Consider the following 14,663-nt stretch of genomic DNA (forward strand, 5'->3'; position numbering starts at 1 on the left):
GCGTTGCCGTGATTTGTGGTGTAGGTCGCAGATGTGGCTCAGATTTTGTGTTGCTGTGGCTGTGGTGTAGGCCGGCAGCTGTAGCTTCTGATTCAACCTGTAGCCTGGGAACCTCCATATGCGGCCTGTGCAACCCTAAAAAGCCAAAAAAAAGAAAGAAAGAAACAGCAGTCTTTATTAATCTAATATGCTGTTTGTTGAATGGTTGTTTTGGTGGAACATTTGATAAGCAGCTGGCACATTCCCTTTCCTGAGTAGGCTGTAGCCTTGGAGATGGTTTCACACAACCCACAAGATTGTTGAATTTTAGAACAGTTTCATAATGTTCTTTCACTGTATTATTTGTATTTTCAGATCCTTAATTTGTTAACATGTTAAACACCCCAACTCAACAACTGTTACATTTTGGATTGAATCAAGCCACTTTGAGTTGTGTTTTCAGCTCACCTCTGACATACTGTAGGGTTGGATTGCAGGCTCCACCTGAAAGCCTGCTGTAAGTTGGAAGACTCAGGTGAAATGAGTTCATTACTGGGAAGATGAATTTGGGTTTTCTAATAATATAACTTTTTTTTTTTTTTTTTGGTCTTTTTAGGGCTGCACCTGTGGCACATGAAGGTTCCCAGCCTAGGGGTCCAATCAGAGCTGTAGCCGCTGGTCTCCGCCTCAGCCACAGCAACACAGGATCTGAGCCACATCTGCGACCCACAATACAGCTCACAGCAACGCCGGATCCTTAACCCACTGAGCGAGGCCAGGGATTGAACCTGCGTCCTCATGGATGCTAGTCAGGTTTGCTAACCGCTGAGCCACGACAGAAACTCCAATCTAATTTTTAGTATTAAAGCCCAAAACTCAAACTGCATGTGACTTTTGTGAAATCTACCCTAAAATTAATTGGTGAGCTAGATCAAGTATAGCACAACAAAAAGAGATGAGGTTAACCTTGCTGAATATCTGCTACCCTTTTTTGTCACCTAATACGTAAGCTCTATCTTTTAAGACTTAATGCAACCTGAACTTTTTTAGTAGAAAGCACAGGGATTTCCCTTATGTCGCAGCAGGTTAAAGATCTGGCGTTGTCACTGCAGTGGCTTGGGTCGCTGCTGTGGTGTGTTTGATCCCTGGTCTGGGAATTTCCCCATGCTGTGGGCATGGCCAAAATAAATTAAATAAAGAAATAGTAGAAAGCACAAAGGCTAAGATTTCTTTCTTTTTAGGGCCTCACCCGAGGCATATGGAGATTCCCAGGCTAGGGGTCTAATTGGAGCTACAGCTGCCAGCCTATACAACAGCCACAGCAACACGGGATCCGAGCCATGTCTGCAACCTACACCACAGCTCACGGCAACGCTGGATCCTTAACCCACTGAGCGAGGCCAGGGATCAAACCTGAAACCTCGCTGTTCCTAGTCGGATTCGTTTCCTCTGCACCACGACAGAAACTCCTCTTTCATTTTTTATCTTTGTATTATATATCACTTTCTATTTTATTTGGAGAGGAAAGTATCAATCAAAATGAATTTCCCACAAAAAGAAGCAGTATTTCTTTGAGAAGGGTGGGTCTGGGTTGGGGGCAGCACATGTAAGGTAGATCTGGGACATCTTGTTTTACCAGAGAGCAGGGAAGCTGTAAGTCTCTGGGATTTGTCAGCCTCAGAGCCAGTTCCGTGTATCTCCCACTGGCCATGGACAGTATGAGCATTGGAAAGATTAATGACAACAGCTGATTAAAACATTAAAAACACACAATAGGAGTTCCCGTCGTGGCGCAGTGGTTAACGAATCCGACTAGGAACCATGAGGTTGCGGGTTCCATCCCTGCCCTTGCTCAGTGGGTTAAGGATCTGACGTTGCCATGAGCTGTGGTGTAGGTTGCAGACGTGGCTCGGATCCCGAGTTGCTGTGGCTCTGGCGTAGGCCGGTGGCTGCAGCTCCGATTAGACCCCTAGCCTGGGAAACTCCATATGCCACGGGAGCAGCCCAAGAAATAGCAAAAAGACAAAAAAAAAAAACCACAATAAAAATGGTATTTCCAGAAAAGCTTATTGGCCGTTTCTTGGAGGTTGCTTGGGCAGTAACTCAGTCCTCTAAAAGTTGGTTTTAAAAGTGGAGGGGCAGAGTTCCTGTTGTGGCCCAGCAGGTTAAGAACCTGACATAGTGTCTGTGAGGATGTGGGTTCGATCCCTGGCCCTGCTCAGGAGGGTTAAGGATCTGGCGTGGCGTTGCTGCAAGTTTGGCGAATGTTGTAGATGCAGCTTGGACCTGTTGTTGCCCTGACTGTAGTGTAGGCTGGCAGCTGCAGCTCCCATTTGACCCCTAGTTGGGGAACTTTCATATGCCACAGGTACAGCCTGAAAACAGAAAAAAAAAAAAAAAAGTAGAGGGATGGTGTAATCAAATCATCCTGCTTTTCCCTACATAAATTATTTCAGATATTCACACAGGTGAGGCAAAATGCTCATAGAGGAATTCAAGCCAATACTTCCAGAAGATGAAATTAGGGAATTTTAGTAAGTGTAGTTATGGCATTTTGTTAAAAAGTTCTTACCCATCAAAGATACATATTAAAGTTTTTAAGGGTGAAATGACAGGATGCCAAGATTTGCTTTACAATACTCTCCCCCCAAATGGGAGTATAGGTGATACAAGATTGGCAAATGTTGCTAATTGTTGAACCTGGGAGGAGGCCACAAGGGGATTCCTTATACTTAACCTCCGCTTGTGCTTTGTGTTTGACATATTCTTAATAAAAAGGTAAAAGAAGTTCTCTGGTGGTGCAGTTGGTTAAGGACCCAGCATTGTCACTGCTGTGGTGTGCGTTTGACCCCTGGCCAGGAAAGTTCCACATGTCAAAAAAAAAAAGAAAGATAAAACATAAATAGGAGTTCCCGTCGTGGCGCAGTGGTTAACGAATCCGACTAGGAACCATGAGGTTGCGGGTTTGGTCCCTGGCCTTGCTCAGTGGGTTAACGATCCGGCGTTGCTGTGAGCTGTGGTGTAGGTTGCAGACGTGGCTCGGATCCCGCGTTGCTGTGGCTCTGGCGTAGGCTGGTGGCTGCAGCTCCGATTAGACCCCTAGCCTGGGAACCTCCATATGCCGCGGGAGCAGCCCAAGAAATAGCAACAACAACAACAACAACAACAACAACAACAAACAAAAAAAAAACATAAATAGAAGGGAAATTTAGGTAGGTGATTATAGGAACTTGAAAACAGAGAAGTGTCAGTAGATTGAATTCTATGTAGTAGAGTAGATTCTTTGGCGTAATTCATGGCTTAATCATGTAGAAAACACACTTGGAGACAAAATATCCTAATGGTGTCATAGCTCTGAAGGTACTTCCTGGCACTTGTGACTTTGGTGGTCTCTGAAGCCTTCATAAGATTGCATTTCCTTTTTCCTGGGTAAAGTGGGGACAGATTTGTCTCACCCTTATAGGAATAAAGGAAGATAATGCAGGGAGGGAAGGTGGCACAGTGCCATGCATGCAGTAAGTGCTCAACATGGTGTTCAGAAGTGCTTTTTTTTTTTTTTTTGCCATTTCTTGGGCCGCTTCCACGGCGTATGGAGGTTCCCAGGGTAGGGATTGACGGAGCTGCAGCTGACGGCTTACACTACAGCCACAGCAACGCAGGATTGGAGCTGCATCTGCCACCTACACCGCAACTCACGGCAACGCTGGATCCTTAACCCACTGAGTGAGGCCGCAGCCTCATGGTTCCTAGTCGGATTTGTTTCCGATGTGCCACGATGGGAAGTCCCATAAGTATTTCTTGAATGGATGAACCACTGTGTTGGAGTGTGTTCTTTTTTTTTTTTTTGTCTTTTTGCCTTTTCTTGGGCCACACCTACGGCATATGGAAGTTCCCAGACTAGGGGTCGAATTGGAGCTGTAGTCACCAGCCTAAGCCAGAGCACAGCAACGTGGGATCCGAGCTGCATCTGCAGCCTACACCACAGCTCACGGCAACGCCGGATCCTTAACCCACTGAGCAAGGCCAGGGATCGAACCTGCAACCTCATGGTTCCTAGTCAGATTCATTAACCACTGCGCTATGACAGGAACTCCTAGAGTGTATTCTTGTGGCTGTTGTGAGGTATAGTCTAGGCACTGGAGTTTGAGTGATTAAAAAAAAAAAAAAAGATAATTAGTTCCTTTGTGGCTCAGCAGTTAACGAACCTGTTCAGGACCCATGAGGATGCAGGTTTGATCCCTGGCCTCACTCAGTGGGTTAAGGATCTGGTGGTGCTGTGAGCTATGGTGTAGGTTGCAGACTCAGCTCAGATCCGGAGTTGCTGTGGTGTAGGCTGGCAGCAGCAGCTCTGACTTGACCCCTAGCCTGGGAACTTACATATGCCACACCTGCAGCCCTAAAAAGCAAAAAAAAAAAAAAAATATAGTGGCTTCAAGGCCATTGCAATCTTAGTGTTACTCCAACATTCTGACGCGCTTTCCAGGAGGGCTGAATTTTGGTTGAAAATGGGATTGTGTGAAGCTGATCTGTGTCTGAGGAGCTTCCAAGTACATGGTGCATGTCTAATGTCTCTGCGCAATGATAAGTAGTTGTGCTTTAGAGCAATCACTGTCATAATTTCAACTTTTTCCCTTTGTTTTGCTTCCAAACTTTTATCACTCCTGAGATGAAATAGGGGTGCAAATTTTAAAAACTCGTTTTTCGTAACAAGAATTATTTACTCTATGTTACTGTCTACAAATTTATTATAAACATTCAAAGATGCTAATCTTTGGAACAGCTTAGCAAGGTTTTAACAACTGACAGATAGTGGCCTGAGGCACCAGCAGTCAGGAGTCTTCCAGGTTAAGTTGAACAAGTATTTAGCAGTATGCCCATGTTGTCCTGGGTACTGTGCCAGTTCTGGGCATTGGGGAGTGAACAAGGCACGGTTCTCATCTTAAGGTGCCGAAAGTTCTCATCAAAAGGGTGAGAGCAAGCTCAGATGTCATTGTATTTCATGAGGAAAGTCATTCTGGTCGAATCAGTAAGGTCTCTGGCAAGATGGGCACTCAGCTTGGGGAATGTGGGTGTAGACCCTGCTGGGCTAGTGCAGGGCTTGCCATAGATAGGCACTCCTACCTGCAGGCCTGAGGGATGGAGGCAGGGCATGGAGAACCAGAGAGGGAGAGAGGGCTGCTTTGGATTGGGGTGGGGGAGGTGGTTGCCTATAGTGACCCCCCTCTCTCCTCAGAGGGCGGAGACCCAGAGAATCCCCTCCCCCTCTCCATCCATACCACTGAATCCAGATGGATCCTGAAGGCAAGGGGTCAGTTGAAGTGATGGATGTAGTTCAGCCAGTTGGCCTCTGGGGCACAGAGCAGGATGGAGAGTGGATTTCAAGCAGAGAGGGAAGCTTCCAGCCTTGGATTAGTGTCCTGTGGACACCATGACAAATTACACAAACTTGGTGGCTTAAAACAAGAGAAATTGATTGTCTCACAATTCTGGAGGCCAGAGGTCCAAACTCAAGGGTGTCCATGCTCCCTCCAGAGGTTCTGGCTCAGTCCATTCCTTGCCCCTTCCAGCTTCTGGTGGTGCTGGCTTCCTTGGCCTGTGGCCGCATCACTTCATTCTCCTCTCTGTCTTCACATGGCCTTCTCTGCTGTGTGTCTCCTATAAGGACACTTTTCGTTGGATTTAGGGCCACCCAGATAATCCTGGATGATCTTTGTCTCCAGAGCTTTAACTTAATTACATCTGTGAAGACCCTTTCCCCAAGTAAGGTCACATTCCCTGGTTCCAGGTGTTAGAATGTGGACATATCTTTTTGGGACCCACCATTCAGCCTACTACAAGCACCCGTCACTCCCAGCAGAGTTAAAACTCCGTTTGACATGGTAATAACAGTTAGTGTGACTTTGTTTTAATTTGTCTTCAGTGAGTGGGCACTCCACGAGTACAGGGTTTACTCCTGTGTCCATCGCCTGCCCTCCCTGGAGCCAACAGGTGACAGCACCTCAGAAGGTCCTTTTCCAGATGAACTGAGTAAGCAGAGGAACTGTAAGCACTGTGAACTAGCACACACAGTAAAACTAGTCATTAATAAGCTCGAATGTCATTGTATTTTATAGGGAAAGCCAGTTCACTTTTATCACTGGGGCCTCTGGCAAGACAGGGGGCACTCAGCTTGGAGGACTCAGGGGTGGGAGGCGTTTACTAAAGGCCTGCTTTCCAAGGAGATGGTGGGTGTAGACATCCTCAGGGCTGATGCGGTTTGACACCTTGTTGAGCACTTTGGGTTTTTTTTTTGTTTTTTGTCTTTTTGCTATTTCTTGGGCTGCTCCCGTGGCATATGGAGGTTCCCAGGCTAGGGGTTGAATCGGAGCTGCAGCCACCGGCCTACGCCAGAGCCACAGCAATGCTGGATCCTAGTCACCTCTGCAACCTACACCACAGCTCATGGCAACACGGGATCGTTAACCCACTTAGCAACGGCAGGGACCAAACCCGCAACCTCATGGTTCCTAGTCGGATTCGTTAACCACTGAACCACGACGGGAACTCCATTGTTGAGCACTTTGAATGGATGGATTGAGTGGTGTGTGAATTGTGCCTCAGAGAGCGCCCTGCGATCGGTGAGCAAGAGTAGTTTCATGTGGCTGTTGGGGTCGAAAAAAGGCCCAGAGCCATTGCCAAGGCAGGGATTTGGAGAAGGAGGGCATTCCAGGCCAGGGAGCTTTATTTACCGCACAAAGGTTCACTTGTTAAAGAAAATGAGATTGTTGACTGTATATGAATACTAGGCCTTCTGATCATGGTGGTAGGTGAGTGGGCAAACCTGTGTTTGCATCTTGGTTCTCTAGCCCAGATTGAGTACTTATTGAATTTTGAGCATTTAAAGGACTTCCAGGAGTTCCCGTCGTGGCGCAGTGGTTAACGAATCCGACTAGGAACCATGAGGTTGCGGGTTCGGTCCCTGCCCTTGCTCAGTGGGTTAACGATCCGGCGTTGCCGTGAGCTGTGGTGTAGGTTGCAGAGGCTACTAGGATCCAGCGTTGCTGTGGCTCTGGCGTAGGCCGGTGGCTACAGCTCCGATTCAACCCCTAGCTTGGGAACCTCCATATGCTGAGGGAGCGGCCCAAAGAAATAGCAAAAAGACAAAAAAAAAAAAAAAGAACTTCCAATAAGATTAAACATTTCCATCTATTTTGTTAAAATTTGCTAATGTAATTCAGTTGACTTTGTTATGATAAGGATTATATTGAATGGAAAGGAGGAGTAAGGGACCACTTTGAGTACTTTTCCATGAAAAGATTTAGCTTGGAAATGGGCAGATTGGCCCGCTGTGCAGTTTAGGAAGGCACAAGTACGATTATAGCTGAAGGGGGAGGCCAGCCAGCCTGAGTCAGAACTTCACATTGTAGAAACATCTGGTTTGGAAAACATCCACTGCAGACCTGAACCTTGACCCAACCTGGACAGTGGGGTGCAGGCGGTCTCCTCGAGGGCTTCGTGTTTGTAACCATGGCGAGGGTCATCCAGAGGGGAGTTCGTGCCTGTTTTCCTTCTTAACCAACTTTATCTTCTGCCACACTCACCTGACCCAAATAAATAAATGGTGACCCGTGCATTTGAGGTAGAGTGTACATTCTCTGAGAACGTCCTGTGTGATGCAAAGCTCCCAGGAGGTAAAGGGGTCTCCCCTCTGCATGGACAAGTATCTTTAAAAGACCTTTTTGTTTTGTTTTTGTGGTGCCCAGAGCATGTGGAAGTTCCCGGGCCAGGGATCAGACCTGAACCACAGCAGTGACAGTGCTGGATCCTAATCCTTAACTGCCGGGCTACCAGGAAACTCCTTTTTTTTTTTTTAAAGAAAGACAGCTTGGAGTTACCGTCATGGCTTAGTGGTTAACAAGTCCGACTAGGAACCATGAGGTTTCGGGTTTGATCCCTGCCCTTGCTCAGTGGGTTAAGGATCCGGCGTTGCCGTGAGCTGTGGTGTAGGTTGCAGACGTGGCTTGGATCCCACGTTGCTGTGGCTCTGGCGTAGGCCGGTGGCTATGGCTCAGATTAGACCCCTAGCCTAGGAACCTCCATGTGCTGCAGGAGTGGCCCAAGAAATGGCAAAAAGACAAAAAAAAAAAAAAAAAGGCTGCTTATCTCCCTAGAGCCTCTGTCCTCTGATTCTATTAATATCTAACAGGGATTTTTTTTTTAATGAAACAAAGACTTTCTTTAAATTTATATATGCTTATTATAGTGAAAGACTGTGCAGAAGTAGAAAGAGGAAAAGAAAAGGAGCCACACCATTGAGAGGTCACTGTCAGCGTTAAGTGGCAATCCTTTCAGACAGCTCTGCTCATGGATGGACAGAGGCACAGAAATCATTATATAAATGGATCCTACTCTAAGTGCTGCTGTCGCCCATCTCAGTTTGCTTTGATTATGAACAGAAAAAGGAATGGAAGTGAAACTGAGCACATTTATAAAAATGTTTCATTACCACAGAGAGATTATTTCCTGAAAATATTTCTCAATGGTTAAGAAAGAGGATCATGAGAAACCATTAATAGGTTGGGCCCCATTTTCAATTTCAGCATCTCAGCTCTGCACAAGGCCTCCTGGAGTAAGTGGGCCTCTTCAGATGCCTGGTCAGTCGTACAGATCGGTGGGATCCTACATTGCCCAGAGTGGCCACCATGTGGGCCTTGCTGAGTGTGATGTGCATGACCCCTCAGAGACCTGTCCCTGCCTTTGCTTTGCAAACAGTAGGACAAGGCTGGCAGCTTCTCTCCCTTTTTCTCAACTGGAACGATGGAAAGGAATGTTGGGGAGGAAGGTCTCTCTCTAATGCAGCATCAGAAGCTGTGCAGGGCTGATGGTTGTGTTGGAAGAGCTTTATCAGAGACTTCTCCCCACCTCATCCTACACCCTGGCCACTGTCCTCACTACCACTGTCCCCACTGTCCACTTGGAGAATGCTGTGGGTGCACCTTGGGTGGCCCCTGAGAATTTCAAGATGCTTATGTAAAAACATCTGAATATCTGGGAATTCCTGCTGTGGTGCAGCAGAACAGCAGCATCTCTGCAGCACCAGAGACACAGGTTCAATCCCTGGCCCAGTATACTGGGTTAAAAAGATCTGGTGTTGCCACGCCTTTGGATGTAAGTCCAAACTGGGGCTGGGATCTGAGCCCTGGCCCAGGGACGCCATGTGCCAGGGGACGGCCAAAAGAGAAAACAAAACAAAACAAACAAAAAAAAACACTGAATACCTGAATACCAGTTTAACGTTTATCTTTGTCTGTTGAAGTTTTATTTTGCCTTTGTCAATCCTGTGCATGACACGTAGGAGAAATGATTTTGACCTGACTTAGATCTATGAGAATAAAATTGATTGGTAGGTATATTCTAGGTGAAGCTGTGAAGCAGTGATGCTTAGCCATACGCTGGGATCACCTGGGGCGCTTTGCAGACACTCTCCAGGCCTGGCCCCTCCTAAAGAATTGGGCTGATCAGTGTTGGGCTGGGTATTGGGGATTTATCAGCACCCCCTCCCCTTCAGGTGTTTCTGATGTCTAGCTGACATTGAGGGCCCCTGCTCTAGGGTGGTGCTTGCCAGTGTGCCAGGACCGTGTGCTCCCGCTGATGCAGTGCCCCTGCAGCGGCCCCTGGGGAGACCTGTGCTTAAGACAGGGAAATTCCAAGTTTGGAGCACCCTTAGATCCGGGGTGTGTGAGACCTTTGACAGATGCAGGCCCAAAGGGCTCTAGTGAGGGCGCTGGTCTGTTGTGTAAAGGAGTTGGGGCGAGTGTTGCTTGACAAGCACAGCTCATCTTCTTTTAAACTCCTTGTTTTGTTACCCACCTTCTTTGCCAGACTTGGCCTCAAGTGACTGGCTTTTTGGGGGTGGGGAGGGTCTCTGATTCATTCAGCAGATCCTTGCTGAGTGGCTGGTACGTGCTGGGTGCTTGGCACGTCACAGATAGAATACTGCCTGTCAGTTGGAGTTCCCATCGTGGCTCAGTGGTTAATGACTCCGACTAGGAACCATGAGGTTGCAAGTTTGGTCCCTGGCCTCGCTCAGTGGGTTAAGGATCCGGCATTGCCGTGAGCCGTGGTGTAGGTTGCAGACATGGCTCAGATCCCATGTTGCTGTGGCTGTGGTGTAGGCCAGAGGCTACAGCTCCGATTAGACCCCTATCCTGGGAACCTCCATATGCCAAGGGAGCAGCCCTAGAAATGGCAAAAAGACAAAGAAAAAAAAAAAAAAAAGAATACTGTCTGTCGGTAATGCTCCAGTGGGGAGCACAGACCCAGTGCCTACTGATTGCCTTTAGTGGCAGGAAAGAAATGGGCGCTGTGACAGAGGGTGGCTGCTGGCCTGGGGTCAGGGAGGCCTCTGCGAACAAGACGCTAAGCTTGGGCCCAATAATGAGAAGGAGCTGGGGGTGGCTATAGGGGGTGATCTCTGTTTGTTCTCAGAACTGTCAGAATGGGGCAAGTGAGATGACAGGTCACCCCAGGGCTCAGAGATCAGGGTGCAATGATTTTGGTTCCATTTTTGCTGATTCTCAGTTTGAGGATAGGAATGCACCTGTTCCTTTCAGTTCTCTGCCTAACCTAGGACCTGGAAGGTAATAGTTGCTCGGTAAGTGTTCACTAAACACAGAACGGATTGAGTCAGAATGACAGGGCATGTGGGGCACCTTGAACACCCGTCCTTGTCTTGTCTATCAGATGAGACCAGTGTGAGCAAAAGATCTCATCAAGTGTTTATTTCCCGTTAAACTTGAAATTTTGAGATAATTATAGATTCACACATAGTGTAAGAACAGAGAGATCCTCTGTACCTGGAGCCCGGATTCCCCCAATGACATCTTGCAAAATTCTAGTCCATTCCCGCATCAGGGTTTTGGTCAGAGCAGGGACCCATAGCCAAAAGGAGCTTTTGTGTAGCCGCCTTTTTTTTTTTTCCCCTTGCTTTTTAGGGCTGCGCCTTAGCATATGGAAGTTCCCAGGGTGGGGATTGAATCAGAGCTGCAGCTGACGGCTTACACCACAGCCACAGCAATGCAGTATCTGAGCCGGGTCTGCAACCTACACCACAGCTCAGGGCAACACTGGATCCTTAAGTCACTGAGCAAGGCCAAGGATTGAATCTGTGTCCTCATGGGTATTAGTCATGTTTGTTACTGTTGAGCCACAACGGGAACTCCTTGTATTGCCTTCTTGTAGCTGCTTCCCTCCCCTCAACCATGATCTGTCCCCATATCTGTAGTTTGCGAATTTCAAGAATGTTGTATGCACAGAAGGATAGGATCTGTGACACTTTGGGTTGATTTTTTTTTTTTTCTTTTTAGGGTGCACCCGTGGCACATGGAAGTTCCCAGGCTAGGGGTGGAATCAGAGCTATACAGCTGCTGGCCTGCACCACAGTCACAGCAATGTAGGCTCCAGGCTTTGTCTGCAACCTCTGCACCACAGCTCATGGCAACACCTGATCCTTAACCCACTGAGCAAGGCCAGGGATTGAACCTGCATCCTCATGGGTACTAGTTGGGTTCATTACTGCTGAACCACAATGGGAATTCCCTGATTTTTTTTTTTTTTTCCCCACTTACCCTAATTCCCTGGGTCAGCTCATCTTCCTTATTCCTGGACTCTGCTCTGAGGTGCGGAGGTAGCCCTCTCTTTAACTGCTCACCTGCTGAAGGACACCTGGGTTGATTACAGAGAGAGCAGTTCTGATCATTCATGTGTGGGTTTTTGTGTGAACATAAATTTTGATTTCTCTGGAATAAATGCCCATGCGTATCATTTCTAGATGGTGTGGTAGATGCACATTCAGTTTTAAAAGAGATTGCCAGTGAAGTTCCTTTGTAGTGCAGCAGATTAAGAATCTGGCATTGTCACTGTAGCGGCTCTGGTCTCTTGCTTGTGGCAAGGGTTCGATCTCTGGCCTGGGAACTTCTGTATACCATGGGCATAGCCAAAAAAAGGAGATTGCCAAGCTGTTTTCCAGAGTACAATGGCTTCTTTCTGTTTCTTTGTTCTTTTTAATGGCTTAATCTAAGGAAAGAGTCTTCTGCAGGACCTGGGGATACAGCGCACTTGGAGGACAAGCTGCTGTGGGTGGGGGATTCAGGGGTGAGGGAAGCCCCCTTCCTTCCAAAGCCCTGCAGGACCAGGAACCCCACTTAAAATAGATCTTCCATGCCTCGTTGTCCTTGCTGGCTAAAAGCCGAAAGAGTTGAGTATTTCTACAGCACTGATTTTATAGTGTTGAGCTAGAGACTTAATTTTCTATTTTAATTTAAATTCCTCTTTAAACTGAGCCTCATCTTGAGGGCCCTGGCCTGTCTTCCCAGTAGGAGATGCAGGTCATGCATCTGCCAAGGACGCCTCCCCCCCTGCTTAGTGCTCAGGGCCTCCTGCTGGAACCCGCTTCCAAGGGCTTTTTCTTTGTTCTCCAACGTGTGCGCGCATGCGCGTGCACGTGCACACTGGGAACTGTGCACAGGCATGAAAGGGTATGGCTAGAGGGGGGAGGGGTGCAGAACAGAGGCCACGAGGCCGGGAATCTGCAGTCAGACCAGCAAGAGGAAGGAAGTAGTGGTGAAAATAGCCCAGCTTGGGTGGGGTGTAGAAAATATTAAGGGAAGAATGAGATGACTGGTGTGGGGCTGAAGGCGAGCTTCTGAGAGAAACGGGGGCAGATGGGGGAGGGGAAGGAATCGAGTACTACTGAGACTTCAGATCCTGAAGGCAAGGTTGCCAAGGGCTGACTGTGGTGGAGGAGCCCATCCTGAGCAAGTGGAAAGGAAACTAGGCTGCCATGTGTTGGTGTTTTTGCTTTTCTGTTCCCATACGCTTTGGGTTATGTTTCCTAGGACTTGCTCACCTTTTCTCAGACCTCCCATTTCCCCCTTTCACTCCTGGGGTCCAGGCATCTCCCACAGGAGCCAGGGAGCTCAGACACAGAAGAGCCAGTGCTGGGCGTGGGGAGAGAATAGAACAGGGTCACTGAGCAGATTCCTTCCCAGAGTCTCAGTGTTTGATCTCGAAGCCTGGTGAGTAAGCCTGAGTTGACACTACGCCAACTGGCCCTCCTCTGATAAAAAGTGGTTCTTTAACTTGTCTGGAGCAGCAGCGGCTTGTTATGGAAGAATCTAGCCCTATGTCTTTAGAGCTGTTCACTCCTGAGGGCACGGCAGCCGTGGTAAGGAATTCCTGTCACAGCCCAGCTGCTGGGGCGAAAGCATCGATAGGCAGCTCCTGGGACAGAGCCTGTCCTGCAGACACATTGGAGAGAAAGTGGCCTTGTTCTTTAAGAATGGGGAGCAGCATCCAAACTGTCCAAACTAGAAATCGGGACTGGAGTCAGGGTGGGGGCGGCTAGCTGCTCAGCCTACCCCAGGGGTGGGGCTCGGGGACTAACATGCTGGTTCTCATCACCCTGTATGGTCCTTGCAGACGCAGAACGTTCAGCTTAACAAAGAAATGACGCTGGCCAGCAACCGGAGCCTGGCGGAAGGCAACCTTCTGTACCAGCCCCAGCTGGACTCTCTGAAAGCACGTTTGACCCAAAAGTACCAAGAACTCCAGGTGCTCTTTGAAGCCTATCAGATAAAGAAGACCAAATTAGGTAACTCTTTTAGGGTGATCTTTCAGGAATAAAGAGTTGAGAGAAGGGCACGTTTTCAAGCTCTTGTACTACCAGGAGAGAAATATTATTTTGGGGCAATTTCAGATTAAGACAGTGATTACTGCTGCAAAAAAATAATTTATATATAGAATTGTGTCACGAATTTTTTTTTTTTGTCTTTTTGCCTTTTCTAGGGCCGCCTCCGTGGCACATGGAGATTCCTAGGCTAGGAGTCCGATCGGAGCTGTAGCCACCGGCCTACGCCAGAGCCACAGCAACGTGGGATCCGAGCCACGTCTGCAACCTACACCACAGCTCACGGCAAGGCCAGATCCTCAACCCACTGAGCAAGGGCAGGGATCGAACCCACAACCTCATGGTTCCTAGTCGGATTTGTCAACCACTGTGCCACAATGGGAACGCCTGTGTTACGAATTTAGAAAAAGAAGACTCACCTTTTCCAAACAGCACAGAAAAAAGGCAGATGTATTTTTTTTTTTGTCAGCGGGGGGCGGGGGCGGAGCTTCTTTTTAGTGCTGCATCCTTGGCATATGGAAGTTCCCAGGCTAGGGGTTGACTCAGAGATGTAGCTGCCAGCCTACACTACAGTCACAGCAACGTGGGATCCAAGCCACATCTGCGACCTGCACCACAGCTCAGGGCAATGCCGGATCCTTTAAGCCACTGAGCAAGTCCAGAGATTGAACCTGCATCCTAATGGATGCATACTAGTCAGATTCTTAACCCTCTGAGCCACAACAGGAATTCCAAGAATATTTTAATGTCACACTTTAATTTGCAGCCATTATGAAGTGATGCAGGAACTGACTACTGTTGAGGTCTGAGTGCTTTGGAATAGCTTTCAAGGAAACTCAGATTAAGAGAAGGTTAAAAATCATCCCCTTCAGGAGTTGCCGTTGTGGCGCAGTGGTTAACGAATCCGACTAGGAACCATGAGGTTTCGGGTTCGGTCCCTGCCCTTGCTAAGTGGGTTAACGATCTGGCATTGCCGTGAGCTGTGGTGTAGGTTGCAGACAATGCAAGGATCCCGCGT

General features: G+C 48.0%; 1 protein-coding gene across 1 annotated transcript in view; it reads left to right on the top strand.

Annotated features, from left to right (window-relative positions):
• The window catches only part of VPS37B (VPS37B subunit of ESCRT-I), a 32,492-nt gene that overhangs the window by 13,548 nt on the left and 4,281 nt on the right, over nt 1–14,663 (top strand). The window contains exon 2 of the mRNA XM_047761289.1: nt 13,438–13,609. Within this exon, the coding sequence (XP_047617245.1) occupies nt 13,438–13,609 (172 nt within the window). The remainder of the gene's footprint in view (nt 1–13,437; nt 13,610–14,663) is intronic.

The sequence above is a fragment of the Phacochoerus africanus genome, chromosome 15 (assembly GCF_016906955.1).
Source record: "Phacochoerus africanus isolate WHEZ1 chromosome 15, ROS_Pafr_v1, whole genome shotgun sequence".
Lineage (NCBI taxonomy): Eukaryota > Metazoa > Chordata > Mammalia > Artiodactyla > Suidae > Phacochoerus > Phacochoerus africanus.